The sequence below is a fragment of the Talpa occidentalis genome, unplaced genomic scaffold (genome assembly GCF_014898055.3).
Source record: "Talpa occidentalis isolate TD23 unplaced genomic scaffold, MPIMG_talOcc4v2.1 talOcc4.4, whole genome shotgun sequence".
NCBI classification, from domain to species: domain Eukaryota; kingdom Metazoa; phylum Chordata; class Mammalia; order Eulipotyphla; family Talpidae; genus Talpa; species Talpa occidentalis.
In genome coordinates this window covers 100,706,075-100,722,650 of record NW_023604295.1, presented here as the reverse complement: position 1 = coordinate 100,722,650, position 16,576 = coordinate 100,706,075, and the positions used below count along the sequence as shown (strand labels likewise).

At 36.1% G+C, this 16,576-nt stretch overlaps 1 protein-coding gene across 2 annotated transcripts in view; it reads right to left on the bottom strand.

The window, feature by feature from the left end:
• The window catches only part of STAG1 (stromal antigen 1), a 462,478-nt gene that overhangs the window by 21,240 nt on the left and 424,662 nt on the right, over positions 1-16,576 (bottom strand). For both annotated transcript variants that reach the window (XM_037525931.2, XM_054700807.1), the window contains 3 exons: positions 6,029-6,121; positions 4,139-4,313; positions 2,357-2,496 (listed from right to left, as the gene is read on the bottom strand). In XM_037525931.2, the coding sequence (XP_037381828.2) occupies positions 2,357-2,496; positions 4,139-4,313; positions 6,029-6,121 (408 nt within the window). The remainder of the gene's footprint in view (positions 1-2,356; positions 2,497-4,138; positions 4,314-6,028; positions 6,122-16,576) is intronic.

Genomic DNA, 16,576 nt, shown 5'->3' with positions numbered 1-16,576 from the left:
ACAAACACTGATATATTTAATAGCAATTGGGAAAAATTTACTGGTTTCTCTGTAATTCAGTTTTTTGCTCAGGATTTAAGGAATTTTCCTTGTGAGTAATTAGGAAAAGCTTTATTTGTAACAATTAATTCAGGATGTTATTCCCTAGGAAAAACCTAAATCCTAGGTGAGAGTATTAACAGCTTGATAACTGAATTTTTATAATCTTGAAACAGATGGGTATATTTCTATATGAGGTGCAAAAAATAGGGAAAAGGATTATGAATAATCACTTCAGTGCAAATAATTTTTCAAAGCAGGAGAAAAGAAATATTCAGACTGAGGTGGTTCAACAGGCAAATCTCAAAAACTCAGATTTATAATGATCACACAGAGAAGTGGGGCAAAAAAAAAAAAATCACAAGGATATAAAAGAGAAGCAAACAGTTACTAGAATACTCAACAACAACAACAAAAAACCTTTAATAAGCAGAGGTATGCAACAATTGTCAAGAACAATAAAAGTTTTGGGTAAAGATCACTTCTTGAAACCAATCCAGTATTAAGGGATGACAAGGAAAAACCAGGGTAAGCTCTTCTTCAACCACCCAAATCCTATTTAGAAATTACTTTAGGATATTTTTTCTAGATCCTCTGAAGTCCCTGAGGCTGTGGTGGTAGCTTTCTAATTTGTACATCTATTACTACAGTAATCATGCTGAGACTTTATGGTCCAGTGGAATGAGCTAAGCTTTGAAGCTAGACAAACCTAAAATCAAATCATTTTTTTCTACTTTAATAGCTGTGTGATGTAGGAAAAGTTCTTCACCTCTGCGAATTTTTAATTTCCTGACCTATAAAGCAAGATGTTTCCTACCTCACAAGGTTACTGTTATCAACAAGTTAACATAAGAGCTTAGAACAGTGTCTCAAAGATAAATGGCACAGAATATAGGCAACCATTCATTATTAGCACATTACATTTTAATATATTTAATCTCAGTTTCTCTTTATTTATCTGTAAGCTCCTTAGTGCCAACATCATCTTTAAATGTCTAGCTACCAGCACAGTACTTATCACATGGCAGTTATTCAGCAAAATAGGATGAATTAATTACTATGCCACAATTAGAACTGGATCATATCTAAACATGAATAAAGAAACAAGCTGATCAAGGGCACCACAATATTCTGAATATAGGCAAAATAAAACACTTTCTGATATGAGAACAAGGCCAAATCATATAATCTGAAAAGCGTTCTACGCATGTCAAGCAATATAATAGAGGTTTCTGAGGGTCAGGAACAAAGTGGAGTTTATGAAAAGGAGAAGAGCCAGGAGGGTGACTACCCATCAAAATCCGTATGAATAATGGATTTTAAAAACCTTTCAACATTCCTTAGCTCCCTCAGGAAAAAAATCCAAACTTCTCACACAAAATTCTCTAATCTGTCACTTTTTAAATCTGGCCTCACAAGCAATCTATGTTGCCATATACAATTACTTGCATTTTTCCCTCAATAATTCATATTCCTTTGTGTCTTTGTATACGAATGTCAATATACCTAAAAGTCTCAGTCTTCCTTTACTACACTAAATTAGGCTTATCATCTCAGACTTAGTTCAGAAGTCACTTCTAAGCAATTTTCATTAACCCTCATATTTCTTAAGAGTTGTATTGTTGAGAATCCCCTAATACAAACCTCTACTAGTGACACAATAATGTAACTTACTTGTTCTTTTTCTTTTTCTTTTTTAAGATTTATTTATCTGCACAAGCACTGGGATACAGGCCAGAGGCGTGGGAGGGTGACAGGATTCACCAGAGACAGAGCAGGGAGCAGAACCAAAATATTCTGCTGAGGGGAGCAGTGTGTGAGACAGGAGAGGTCTGCTGCGCCATGTGGGAATCTCCCTGTTTGCCCAGGAATCGAACCCGCATTGCGGGTTCCCCTATTGTACCACCAGGAAGGCCCTTGTAACTTACTCGTTAATTGATTACTTCAACCTTTAGATCACTCCAGAGCAAAATTTTATAACTTATAACTGGCAAGCAGCATGGTTCATACTAGACATATTTATAAAAATATCTGAACAGATATCATAAAGAAGAGTGACTGACTTCCATGCTAACCATGAAAAAAAGGGCATTTTTTCATATAAATGTGAAGAACTCCTACTTTATGAAATGGATATAATGGTACAATGATAAAAAGCTAATACTACATATAATGGAAAGAAACCTTAATATAACCAGAAAACCATAAAACAAAGGTAAATGCTATCAATTTAGATTCTATCATAATTCTTCCATTTTTAATTGCAAATTTCTCTGCCACTAAGATGGAAGGGGAAAAAAAGAATACGAAACTATACCTTCATGTAGTGTTTAAAGATATCTGCAGCTGCATGCATATCAACAATATCATAAATGATAAGTTTGCTGAAAGCAGCAAGTAGATTCCTTCTTTTATGCAAGGCCTCGATTTTATTAGCTTCATCTTCCTCATCACCCTCTAACCAAAGAAAATATATTGGTTATGAACTTTAGCACTTTATACAAGGTAAAACAAGGTATATAATCTATATAATTGAAAACCAGCTCACATCATAACTATAGATTGGTACAAATTCAGTTAAAGATGGGATTGAAAGTTGTTATTGGAGTTATTTTTTTAGTGTGATACATTTAATAACACATTTATATTAAACACTTACTAGGCATTAAGTTTCCTAACTTCTGAGATTGTCACAGCAAAGACTAAATAAGATAAGCAAACTATAGCGTTTTTTCCTCATACTTCTGTCATATTATTATCCATTTACCTTTAAAATACTGTCTTATTTCAATAATCCTATATGCTAATAATATTCTCAACAGAGAGAAAATTTCAAGAAAGTTTTATGACACAGGGAAATTCTTTTAGAAAAATATATGGGGAATAATACAAATATATGTAGGAGTTAATTTTCAGCATTTGTTTTAAACATGGTTATGTGATTAGCTGAGAAAATATATTCTGCAAATCATAGTAGGCACATGTAAATTTAAAAAAAGTGTAATTACTTTCAAAATGAGTAGTGTTTCTTCCTCAATTTTTTAATTCTCAGGCCTCACTGGCTTCTAATCTAACAGAAATGTTTCCACAAAGCACCCTATGATAAAAGGTAACATATCTGTTTCAGGCTCTGTACTGACCCCTTAATGTCTTGGCTTGTCCTCATTCAGGGACAGTATTTGTTCTTCCCTTTTTCACATGTATACATTAATAGAAGAATTTACTTTCAACTTTCTCTCTTCTTTCTACTAGTTGGCCCAGTTGCAAAGCATCAATACTTTCAGTAGCTGGAAATCTCTTTAATTAATACAAGGAGGAGGTGAATTTTATACCCTGAGATTAATATGGACTCTAAATAAAATACTTTGTATCATATTCTAGTATTTTCTAAAATGTTTTGTTAAGAACATTCCAATAGCATCAAATAAATCTGTGGATCAAATACACCACAGATTTTATTTTAGAAGCTTAAACTATATTTCACAAATAACCTATTCTAACACATTTTTTTTTCTAATTTTATTAAGATAACATTCTGTAGGCTCAGCACAATTTTGACTGGTGAAGTGTCATAATAGTCTTATGGTACTTGATATTTTTCAGCTATCTTTTGTTAATTTATGTATGACCACTCAAAGATAGTAAGGAGCCTGGATGCTTTCCTTTAGATAAAATTGTGAACTTAGTGTTCAGTCAGAAACAATATCTATACTACATATACATTTTGCACATGAGGGAAATGACAAATGTACACGTTTCACAATAGCATAGTTTGTAATATGAGATTTATAATGCGATGGATAATATGAAGTATGCTATCTCTAAACTGAAATACTGTGCAGCTGTTAGAAAAATAACAAGGAAGCTCTGCACGTAGTGGTAGGAAACGATCTCTAAGGTACTATGTTAAAGAAGAGGGACTTCACTACGTACATTTTCATTCTTACTGGTTTCTGAATTACATGAATGTATTACTATTAACTTAAAAGAAAGAAATTCTAGTACTAATTTTAAGAACTGAATTAGAATTTGTTCCTTGTATTTCTGGGATTGATTAAAAAAAAGTCATCATTTTTGACAATATGATAGCTATAAGTACCCATGCTTTGGTTCTCCTCATCTTGGTCAATGAAAACGTGATCCATCACAAAACTGAGGAGTTCAGACTGGAGTCCAGTATCTGGATTAAACACCAAAGGCTGAAGGCCCTCCCTGCCACCTGTCATTAACTGGTGGCTAAAAATCATTAAAAGATCACAGAGTAACATGAAAGCCTAGAAAGCAAAGGGAATTCATCAGTAAATTATAATACAAATAAACTACAAATCAATGCTACTGAAAACAAAGTAAACATAGTTCAATAATATTGTCATGATAGAAATATCAAGTATTTAAATTCTAAGTCCTCAGTTTTAATTTCTAAACTGAAAAAAAAATTTTTTTTTTTGCATTCAACACAAATAACACTTAAGGATTCCAATCCCTCACATACAATCTAGCTTTTTAACTTGGATTGTACTAAGCCAAAACTACCAGTTAAGAGATTTTGACTTGAACTTTTAAAAGAAAAGTTAAATCCAACCTGAAAATACAAAATTGATATTATGACAAAGTAGAAATCAAACATACTTCTTAATCAAATAACACAAATCTTACAACTATGTAATTAACCATTATAATAAAGTGCTCTGAATCTGTTAGCTACTGTTTTTAATTCTTCTTTAAAAATCTAATCTAAAAACAAAATCTCTAACAGTGAGCTTAAAATTTAATTCAGGACCATTCACATAAAAAGCCACTCTGTAAAAGCCTCCCAACAATTTAACACACAAGGGACCCTTTCAATACATTTCTCCGAACAGGAAGTATTATTAGATTGCCAAATTTGCCCTATTTAGTGGATGGTATGACATAAACCAGTGTCACTGTGTATTGTAACCAAAAGATTTTGTTGTGGGATAATTGAGATTTGATACTTCAATAGAATCTAATTCCCATCCCCCCCCCCACCATTCCCAATTTATTTCTATTGGAAAACACAATTTTGGCATGTATTTAGAGATGGCTGTATATTAACTAGTCTACTCCAAGCAAGAATTATGGTATTTTATCCTGTGACTATACAACCACAAAATACCTGAAAAGAGGGGAACGTCCTTCCTCTAGTCACAGTTAAACCTCTCTTTCCCCCAATCTATTTCTTTTATTTGGCTGTATTAATTCAAAACAGCTAGTTGAGAGGTATTGACTTGAAAAATTTTTTTAATCCAGGGGCACAGTTTTGGATACCATTAAAAAGCGGTGACATATAAACACTGAATTTCTAGTTTAAAAGTCCATATGTTGATAACTATTAGCACTTGTGGGGTTGAGAAGATTTAGAAAATAAGGGTTAGGGAAGACCATGTGTGTTCTTATTTTATGAATCATAAGACATTGAGTTATGACTCATAACACAATTTTATTAAGCTATGCTGATATCTCAATTAAAAAGAGACCAGTGATAACCTGTTTGCAAGAGGAGCTATTAAAGATTAACGACTACTGTACTCTTTACTAGACTAACAAGACTGTAGAGCAACATCATAATAAAAACCAGTATGGAAATGACACATTTTATATAAAGATGTTTCTTAATAGGGTGGAGGGGTCTACTGGACTAATGGGTTATGCCTACTTGCACTTCTATACTACTGTCCAGTTACAGAGACTCAGGGATTCCTTGCCATAATAGACCTGATTCTCCTGCCTGAGTCTGCACAAGTCTTTCCTTGGGTGCACTGCATCCCCAGTGTGTACATTCTTAGGTCTCCAGAGTGGTCAAAGAGCAGCTATCTAAGTGGGGTCATGTTGACAGAATTTGGAGATGTGTGCTGAATTGCTAGAGATACACTTGTATTATAAGAAGTATCATAAAAAAGTATTTCTTACTGGTCTTCAAAGTATTTGAATTATTTTTATGGAGCGCTTTTAACTGATAATTTCTTACCTGTTCCTTTACTGGAGTATTAACATTAGACAGGCACTGTTGGCAAACAGCCAGAAAGGATTTCACTGTTTTCCTCAATACCAACAAATCCTCCTGTAAGACACATTCAAATTCACAAGCATGAATCATAGCATCCTAAAAAATGATCCATAAGAAAGAAGTAAAACAGAGCTAAATTGGTTAACTAAGAAATTCATAGAAAAAAATTAATTGTTGAGAATCAAATCACATAGGTTATTTCCTAGTTATCCTAATGTAAGGGGCTGCAAAACTGATAATCCCAAACATTTAATGTCTATTGAGCTATGGAATGCTCAGTAAGATTCACTTAGGCTGATATTAAAACTATTAGTCATTCCTGTAACACATACCAGCTGATAGTAAGGTAAGGGAGCATAGTAGCACATTGAAATAATTAAGTGATATATATATTGAATTTTTCATGTTTTCTTAACATTTTACAAAGTGTTAAGTGAGATAACTTTCAGACACCATGTATACTCTCAAAGAGTAAACATCCTAGCAGGAAGTTAGGTCATTCAGAGAATAATTAAGTGTTCAGTATTTTTGGTATTCACTCTAACTAGCACAGAGAGCTGAGCTGAAGGAACCTTCATAGGAGGATGGTCTTTAAGACTGGATGGGTGAACAGGATTTAAATAGATGGTCATATAATAGTCAATGAAACATTTGAAAACTTTAGAAGAAAATTTAAGTTTATGAAGCATCAATAATGTGTCAGGCACTGGGTTTGAGGGTTTACTATTATGTAAGTAAATATTTATACAGATTCAAAGAAGTAGTCATTATTAACAAGGATTTGAAACCAGGGCTGCCTGAGCATGCTCAGGGCTAATGAACATGTAAGTAACTCAGGATTTTTTTTTTTAAAGATTTATTTATTCATACATAGAAGAACCAGGATACAGGTCAGATGCGTGGGAGGGCGAGAGGATTCACCAGAGACAGAGTGGAGTGGAGAACAGAACAGGTAGACTTAGTGAAAGTACACTGCTGAGGGGAGCAGCGGGAGTGAGAGGAGAGGTCGCCACCATGTGGGATTCTCGCCAGCTGGCCGGGATTGAACTCGTGCTGCAGAGGCCGCGGACAGCTTCACAGCACTGCGCTCAACCACCTGCGCCAGAGGGGGCCCAGGATTTTTTTTTAAAGATTTATTTATTTATGCATACAAGAACTGGGCTACAGGCCAGAGGTGCTGGGTGGTGAGAGGATTCACCAGAGACAGAGTGAGGAGAAGAACAAGCAGATTGACTGAAATACACTGCTGTTGGGAGCAGCAAGTGAAACAGGAGAGGTTTGCTGCGCCATGTGGGTATCTCCTTGGCTGGCCAGGAATCGAACTCATGCTGCAGAGGCTGTGGACAGCTTCGTGGTGCCATGCTTAACCCCTTGCATCACCAGAGAGGCCCGTAACTCAGGATTATACTGATATACTAATATTTAAAATAGTAGAAGAGTGATTAGATGAGCAAAGGTTGATGTAGAAATCATTTTAAAAAGTACTCTATTAAATTAAAATTCTCTAAGCAACTCAATTTTGTACAAATGACAGTACTCACTCCTCTTTTGAATCTAAAAATTCCAAGTAATAATTCTTTAAAAGTCACTGATATGTTGCCATTTACTAACATGAAGGCATTATTTATTTAGAAGAAGCCCATCTTGCACAGAGTAGTAAAAAGAACAATGCACTGAGAACCATTAATGTTCCTGCTGATGAATATCCAATAACCAAACCTCAACATTCCTTGACCTTTGATTTCAGAGTCACAATGCATTAGGGGAACTTGACAAGGGAACAGGCAGCTGCAATAGAACACAGGAAACCTAATCCAGTGTCAAACAAAAGTAGTCAGAATGGTTGCCAAAGAAGATTAACATGTAAATGCAGTTCTGAACAACAACTAAAAATGATCTAGTTATGTGGAAAGATATTCCAGAAGGCACAGAATATTCAAAAGCCTGGATGTGCTTTTAAGGGATAGTTAATTTATTGTAACTGGGCATAATTAGGTAAGTGAGTGGCAAGAGAGAACACTTAGAGGGAAAAGAGCATCCATTTCCATTTAAATGGAAGACCATTTAATATGTTATGTTAAATCCTTTGGTTATTATCTGACCACAAAGAGGAACTAATGAAGAAAGACTTTTATCATGAGTGCTAAAATCCTATGTTAAAGAATCACATTCTAAGAAGAATGGAGAATGATATGGAATAGGTAGCCTAGTTAACTGTAGATACAATCTTCTGTTGAAAACTTATTATGTACTAAGTATTGTGTCTTGGAGGCTATAAATTAAAAGCTCACAATCTAAGTGGTAATATTCTTATTTTACAGACGAGGAAACTGAAGTTCAGACCATCCATAGTTTTTAACTGATAGAGCAGGGATCCAAGCCTAGGGTTATCTGAATCTGAAGTCCAAGCTCTTAATCATTATTGTATGGTATTTCCTTACATAGCAACAAAGGCTATAGGATTAAACTAGAATGAGGGTCTAAAAAGAAAATGTTGGCAGTAATGGGTAAATAGATCAAAGAGAAGTTAAAGTAGCAAAACTGATAGAATTTAAGAACTAATTGGAATGGGGGTATTGACAACTACTCCTAAATTTCTAAATAGTTGCCTTTTAGATATATCACAGTATAAGCGCTAAATCAGGAAATAAAGGAACAAATGCTAACCCAACAGTTCAATAGTAGACTTAACGACCCGAGGCCCTTAAATGACATCCTACAGGGGCCTCCCTGGTTGTGCAAGGGGTTACGCACAGCACTGTGAAGCTATCTGCAGCCTCTATAGCATGAGTTTGATCCCCAGCCTGCCAGGGAGCTACCCACATGGTGCAGCAGACCTCTCCTGTCTTGCCTGCTGCTCGTATTTCAGTCAGTCTGCCTGTTCTGTTCCCCACTCTGTCTCTGGTGAATTCTCTCACCCCCTGCACCTCTGTACCCCAGTTCTTGTATGCATAAATAAATCTTTTTTTCTTTTTAAAAGACATCCTGTAGAGATGTCTAGTAAGCAGTTTAATCTGTGAGTTCAAAGTCCAAGGGAATTTGAGCAATAGATATGTGGTAGCGCTCAGCATTTAGACTGCAACAGAAGCAATGGAAGTAGTTGAAATTATTCAAGGAAAATATAGACAGAAGGCTAGCAAAAGTATCTTGAAGCATACCAATGTTTAAAAGATAGTTTATGAAGAAACAGGAGTAAAATCAAAAGAATTTCAGAGGTAAAAATATTTAAAAATGGATGAACTACTTCAACAATGACAAATGCCACAGAGAGAATAAGGATAAAGAAATGATGAGGCTGCTGGTGACCTTGGGGAGATCACTTTCAATGGAACTACAAGGGTTGAAATTTAGACTGCAGTGTATAGAAGGAAGATAAGGAAGAAGGCAACCCTTTTTTAAAAAGGTTGACTATGAAGAGAAAGAGGAGAAAGGATTATAGCTAATAAGTCTTTTGAGGATGATCAAGAATTTGTTGTTGACCTTCTAAATAGAGAAGATCTGAGGATGTCTGCTGAATGAATAACTGAAAAAAAAAAAAAAAGCCATAAAGTAAGCCATGCTATTTACTAGCTATGTGACCTTAGAGAAATTACTTTATATAGCAGGATTACAGATTTTTAAAAATCAAAAATAAACTGGTTGAATTATGTTATTCTCTTGATTCTGCTGAATTTAACTCTCACGCACACAAATGAGAAGATGCAGGTGTTTACTGGTGAACCTCCTAGTATTCATCAAAGGATGAATGTTCCCTGTTTCACTATTAGCACATGGAATAGTGCAGGGCATATAGCAGGGATTTAGTAAATATTCACTGAGTTGTATGCAAGTGATGGAAATTTAGAGCAGGAAAAGTTAGGATGGAAAGTCTCACAAGGATAAACACCCAAGGTGGGGTAGTGATGATTCATTAATCTGAAACTAAACTGGCTATGGAAGTTTTCAGAAATCTGAGGTGGGGTTAGGAAAGATTATCAGCCAGCGGTGGGAGCAGAGAGGATATCAATCACAGAAGACCAACCCAATCTGACCACAAGGTGATAATTTCCACAGCAATTTCATCGAAGAACACTATAAAAGAACACCCCTTGCTTGGAAAAAACGCAGCTCTCTTGCCTGCATATGTCTCTGCAGGCATTTGTTTTCTTAAATTTATTCCTTTTCAAAAATGTAGTTCTTGTCTTCTAAGAATGCCTATCTCTGGTAATGCAGGAGCCTGTTTTTCCTTTTACTTTCCTCAATAAACTTGCCATGTACTGATGAATGGGAACACCTGCAGAGGGACCCATGAACCCCCCCTACTGAACCCCATCATATGAACCTCAACATCACTGTATGTAAGTCAACACTACAATCCTAGAGGTAAATATGTAGAATGTTAATTTGATCAAACAATAAATAGAATTAAAAAAAAAAAAACAGTGCTAAGAATTATAAATGCTCCTTTACTCCCTTATATTTCTTAGAGTGCAAAGAAGCAGCAGAGAGTTGAGAGTTGGAGGCAAAAGATTCCTTTAAATTCAATCAAAGCAAATTATTTTATGTAAAATTATTTGTGGCGTTCTTTAGGACATCCTTTCCCCCAACAATTGTAACAAAATGACTACTTGCAGGTTCATCTGAAGAATTGTAAATTTCACATCACAAAGAAGTAATCTACCAATGACTAATTAATAGTACTATTTTAAGAATAAAATGGAAATAGGAAGCAACTCAGGTAATCAAAGATGCTAACTGCCTTCTGTCGTAGTCAAGTCTGTTGGATTTGGATATAATCTAAATATTATTTAAGTGCTTAAAAAAGTTAATTTAATTTTAATAAATTATCTTCCATTGAAAAAATTATAAACAACAGATTAAGGTAAATTGGCATAGATACTATATATTAAACTTTAAGATAGTCTCAAATGATAAACTCTTTGAACAGCTAGGAATAGAATTTAGGTTTTTGTGGATTTCAGAATACAGTAACTTTTATTTATCCCATATCTTTCTACTTTATTATGCAGACATCTTGCATTTCATTTGATTTAAAGAGATGCAATTATGATTCCCAAGACTGTGATTCGGCTGAGTGAAGGCAGACAGCCATTATTAGAATATGAGCTAATAAATATTGTTAGAAATTTTCAAACTGTTAAATCAAAATTTTAAGAGATTCAGGATTTGTCACTTTAAAAACTCGAGTGCCAATGAACAAGTTTTTTTTAGAATGAACTTTATTCTCAATGCCCCTTGAAAAATAGCAATAAATGATAGTTAAAAAAAAATAAGCAAAGAAGGTACAGTAAGATTCAGAATAGGTGAAATAACAAGAGTTTAAACAGCAAAAAATTAGTACATTTACTTTGAACGCCTTCAAAATATAAATCATTGGCTGTTTTCAAATTTGAGAAAACTTGTCATATTCTGCATAGGAATGTAGACGGAAAGATAAGCCTGGAAAAGGTGGAATACTTTCTTTTTTATTGTAATACTTACATATCATTTTGAAAATAATTAAACATGCTTATGTTACATTATACTGATGGAGGCTTATAGTAGAAAATTTGAGAAGGAGGTCTCAGAAGACCAGAAATTGGAGGTGGGAGTAGAAATGATTAACATCATCATTAAACCAGCTTCAGAAACGAAAAATCCTTAAGGAGGCCAAGAGATGGAGGTAAGTGAATTGTCAGTCATTATAAATGACTGCTATAGAAATGGAGAAATGGAGATTCAGGGTGATTATTGAGTATCACGGGTCCTCATCTAACAGTGTAATCTAAAATGAGAAGGTTCCATGTTCCCTAGCTCACCTAATGAAGGGTGGAGCTGAGCAGTTAGGGGACTGCTAAAAAGGACTTTGGAGAGAAGACTTGAAGAGAAGACTTAAAGGAGGCACGGGGAGCAGAGAGACAAGTGAAGAAGCCACTTCTGGTTCTTGGCCTTGCACTTGGACCATGCATTTAAGGGACATGGAAGGAGACTTAGGAAAAGACACAGGTGAGAGACCCCCGGGGAGGCTCACAATGGCAGTCTTTATCTTGACTTGTACCTTGATCTTGCTCCTTTCCTTTCAGACTTGCCTGGCCCCTTATGGCCCTTTCCTATGGAGTTCCCATTCAGAAGATGCCTTAAGACTTTCCCGCTTCAGCAGCTTAGCTTTTGGCAAATCCTGTTTGGCAGGGCATTTACCCATGAGGTACTGGTGATTTGGGTGTTTCATTGGGCAACGATTATCCTTTCTTCTAGTTCTATGCACACTAATGCCATTAAAGTTCTTTTCTATTGAAGGTCTTACTAAGAATATGTTTTGTCTTTTACGTGGTGGACAGCAGAATCCATTTTGAGCATGCACGTTTGGGGTTCCTGGGGTACCCTTCATTCTGCATGCTAACACAAATTAGCCAATCACACCCTAGAAGTGATGAATTTAACCAGGTAACAGTTCCACTAAGGAATGAACGCCCCCATCTCCTTCTACCCTCTCCCCCATAAAACACTATATTAGAACATTTTCTACATTGGCAAAATGCAGCTCTTGTCCAAAGACTGCCTACTTGTGTCTATGAAGGTGTTTTATTTCATAAACGTTTTTCTTTCAAAAGCAGCAGCAGCAGCTCGGGCCTCCCCGGTGGCACAGTGGGTTGAGCACAGCTCTGTGGAGCTATCCTCCGTCTCTACAGTGCGGGTTTGATTCCTGGCCGGCCAGGGAGATACCCACATGGCGCAGCAGACCTCTCCTGTCTCGCCCGCTGTTCCCCTCAGCAGTGTATTTCAGTAAAAATCTGCCTGTTCTGTTCCCTGCTCTGTCTCTGATGAATTATCTCACCCTCCCGTGTCTCTGGCCTGTACCCCAGTTCTTGTATAAATAAAAATAAATCTTTGAAAAAAAGAAAAGCAGCAGCAGCTCTCTGCCCTTTCTCCTTTTCCTAATAACCTCTCCTTTTAAAATATAACCTTTGCCAGCCTGTGTCTGTGCACAAGTAGTTGTCTCCTGGCTAAACTTGTTGCATGCTGCTGAAAGGGGAACTCCCCCTTTGCAGAAAATTTTCTCTGAGGTAACCCAAGAACTCTGCTAACTGAAACCCAACATGTCATCAAAACGACATCAGATAACTATAAGCATTTTATATGCTTATAGTTTTCTCCCAGGGTAACATGCAACAATAATGAAGTTAATATTTACTGGCACTTACTATGCAGCAGGCACAAAACATTTCATATACTAAACTCAACTAATCCTCACAACAGTGATATGTTATCACTCCCATTAAACATAGGAAGAAACAAGCACAGAGGTGTTAAATGCAGGCCTAAAGAACATAGCTAGTAAGTGAAAGAGTGACTTAAAGCAATCTGTCTTTAGTCTGCACTTAAGCATTTTTCTATAATGACTTTCTATGAAAAAATATGCCTGAAGAAACAGGCACATTAAGGAAATAAGAAATCTGAAACTAAAATCACTCAACTATATATATATATATATATATATATATATATATATATATTTTTTTTTATATAGAGGCATGTTTTCTTTCTTTCTTTCTTTCTTTGTTTTGTTTTTGTTTATACATGCACTGGGTACAGTCAGAAGCGTGGGAGGGTGAGAGAATTCACCAGAGCCAGAGCGGAGAGCAGAGCAGGCAGAAGGACCGAAGTACACTGCTGAGGGGAGCAGCAGGCGGCAGGAGAGGTCCGCGTGCCATGTGGGACCCTCCTCCGGTGGCCGGGGAGCAGCCGGGGATCGAACCGGCGCCGCAGAGGCCGCGGGCAGCTTCGCAACCCAGCGCTCAACCGCTGCGCCACCGGGGAGGCCCCACTCAACTATATTTAAACAAAAAAGTTAATCAACCCAATGACCAGTGAAAAAGAATATCCCAGGCATAAAGGATGTTTTGCTGCTTATCCACTGCAATTTTAAGAAACTAGACTGTTTATGGAATACCTCTACCATTCTGAATTCAATGCAATTTTATTTAATAAGTCATCTTTTTAAGTTAGAGTACATGAAGAAGTGAGAAGTAAAGGCAAAGAATAAATAGAAGAGTAATTTACTCCCCTCTTTTAGTCCATATTTTATATATACATACATACTTAAGCATATAATATGAGAGATAAAGTGTGATTTCTTTCAAATGCATTTCCTAAATAAAACTGGTATTTTCTCTTGTTTTCTGAAAGTAGCTTGGCATTGAGAGCATTTTTCCCTAAAGAAACTATCAGGTACAACTGATAAGGGATTGATCACAAAGATATACAAAGAACTCACACAAGTCAACAAAAACAAAATAAACAATCTAGTCAAGAAATGGGCAGAAGAACCAAAAAGACATTTCTCCAAAAAGGAAATGCAAATGGCCAACAGGCATATGAAAAAATGTTCAACATCTCTTATAATCAGGGAAATGCAAATCAAAACCACACTGAGATACCACCTTACACCATTAAGAATGGCACATATCCAAAAAACAAGCAACAACAAATATTGGCAAGGATGCAGTGAAAAAGGAACGCTCCTACATTGCTGGTGGATGTGCAAACTGGTCCAACCACTATGGAAAGCTGTCTGAAGGTTCCTCAGTCTACTAAAAATGGAGCTACCATATGACCTGGCAATTCTACTCCTAGGGATCTACCCAAAGGACCCAAAAGAATGCCTGTACCCCTATGTTTATTGCAGCACTATTAACAATAGGTAAAACTTGGAAACAACCCAAATGCCCAAAAATAGGTGACTGGATCAGGAAGATGTGGTATATATACACAATGGAATATTATTCAGCAATCAAAAAAGATAAACTCATGCCATTCACAGCAATGTGGATGGAGCTAAAAGGAATTATGCTCAGTGAAATAAGCCAGAAGGAAAAAGAAAATTATCAGATGGTTTCACTCATAACAGGAATATAGGGGAACCAATTAAGACATCAGTGTAAAAAATATAGTAACAGTACAAAACACAACAAGGCAAAAAGACAATTATAAATCAGAGACATACTGCAGGGGAGGAGGAGAGAGAGGGGATTGAGGGCGGTAGGGAGGAGCACAGGAGACTGAGGTGATGGTGCATGGGTGCCCTGGGGGAGGAAATTCTATGAGGACTACGCCTGAGGGGGTGAGGAGAAGCAAATATTGTTTTTTTTTTTTTTTAAAGATTTATTTATTTATTTATACAAACACTGGGTACAGTCAGAAGAGCAGGAGGGCGAGAATTCACCAGAGCCAGAGCGGGGAGCAGAGCAGGCAGAAGGACCGAAGCACAATGCTGAGGGGAGCAGCAGGCAGCAGGAGAGGTCTGTATGCCATGTGGGACCCTCCTCTGGTGGCCGGGGAGCAGCCGGGGATCAAACCGGCACTGCAGAGGCTGCAGGCAGCTTCGCAACCCAGTGCTCAACTGCTGCGCCACCATATTGTTTAAAGATAAACAATGATGTAAAAAATGAAAAATAATAAAAAAAGAAACTGGAGAGGAATGAAAATGGGTGAGGTGGTAAGATTACACTGGGATTTTAAATTATAATCTTGGCTCCATTCTCTTGTGTCTATTTTACAAGTTGTTTCACTAGCCTGGCTAAAGTTTTTTTGGTAGATCTAGTGAAACCAAGAATTTGAAGATTTAACAAAACCTACTATGCCCAAAACATGAAAGGGCTAAAAAACTTTCAATTAGTGATCTAGTCACAAAGATAAAATTAGGATGATATTTTAAACATACACCTTTGTCAGCAAAATCTCAACAATTAAGAACCCCAAATAAGGTTGTCATAATTAATATGGGTAATTCATCATATAAGGTATTTTAGAAAGAAGTTGCCTTAAAGGCACACTCAAACATGATTTACTCTAACATCTGGAGAGAAAAAACAATCTTAAATGTAGACTGTCCACTAAAGAGGCAATGATTACAGCAACCAATGATTACAGCAACCATTACAGCTTAATGATTACAGCAACCAAGGAAACTGTTCAATGATTACAGTCAGTAATCACTGAAGAGACTTAATACTGTGACAGTATTAAAAATGTGACACACAAACATATTTAAAATGAATGATTCCTTTTTATTTTGTAAAATTTTATGTGTCTAGAAGACAACCAAATTTAGCCATCCTTTTTTCCATAGTCATGGAATACCATTAAGATAATCATAGCCAGAAACCAAGTCATAGTAAAACTAGTAGTGAATACATAAAACTAGTTCAACATTATCTGATAAATGCACATTTTTAGAATGGGTAGAAATAAGACAGAATAAAGTAGTGAGGAACCTAGGCCAGGTCAAAGGCCTAAGAATATGAAAATAAAGCATGTTAAAATTTTATGATCAATTTTCATGATTAAAAAAGAGGGCACAAAACTAAGCTAATTACCCAAAATAGGCAAAGAAAGTTATTGACTAAGTCTGGTAAGTAAGACCAAGGAATTGCCTTATTAGGCCAAGAAGTGGCAAACTTTTATAAAAGGTCAGAGTAAATTTTCAGTTTTTGTAGGTAATATCATCTCTGTCTCAATGACTTAACTCTG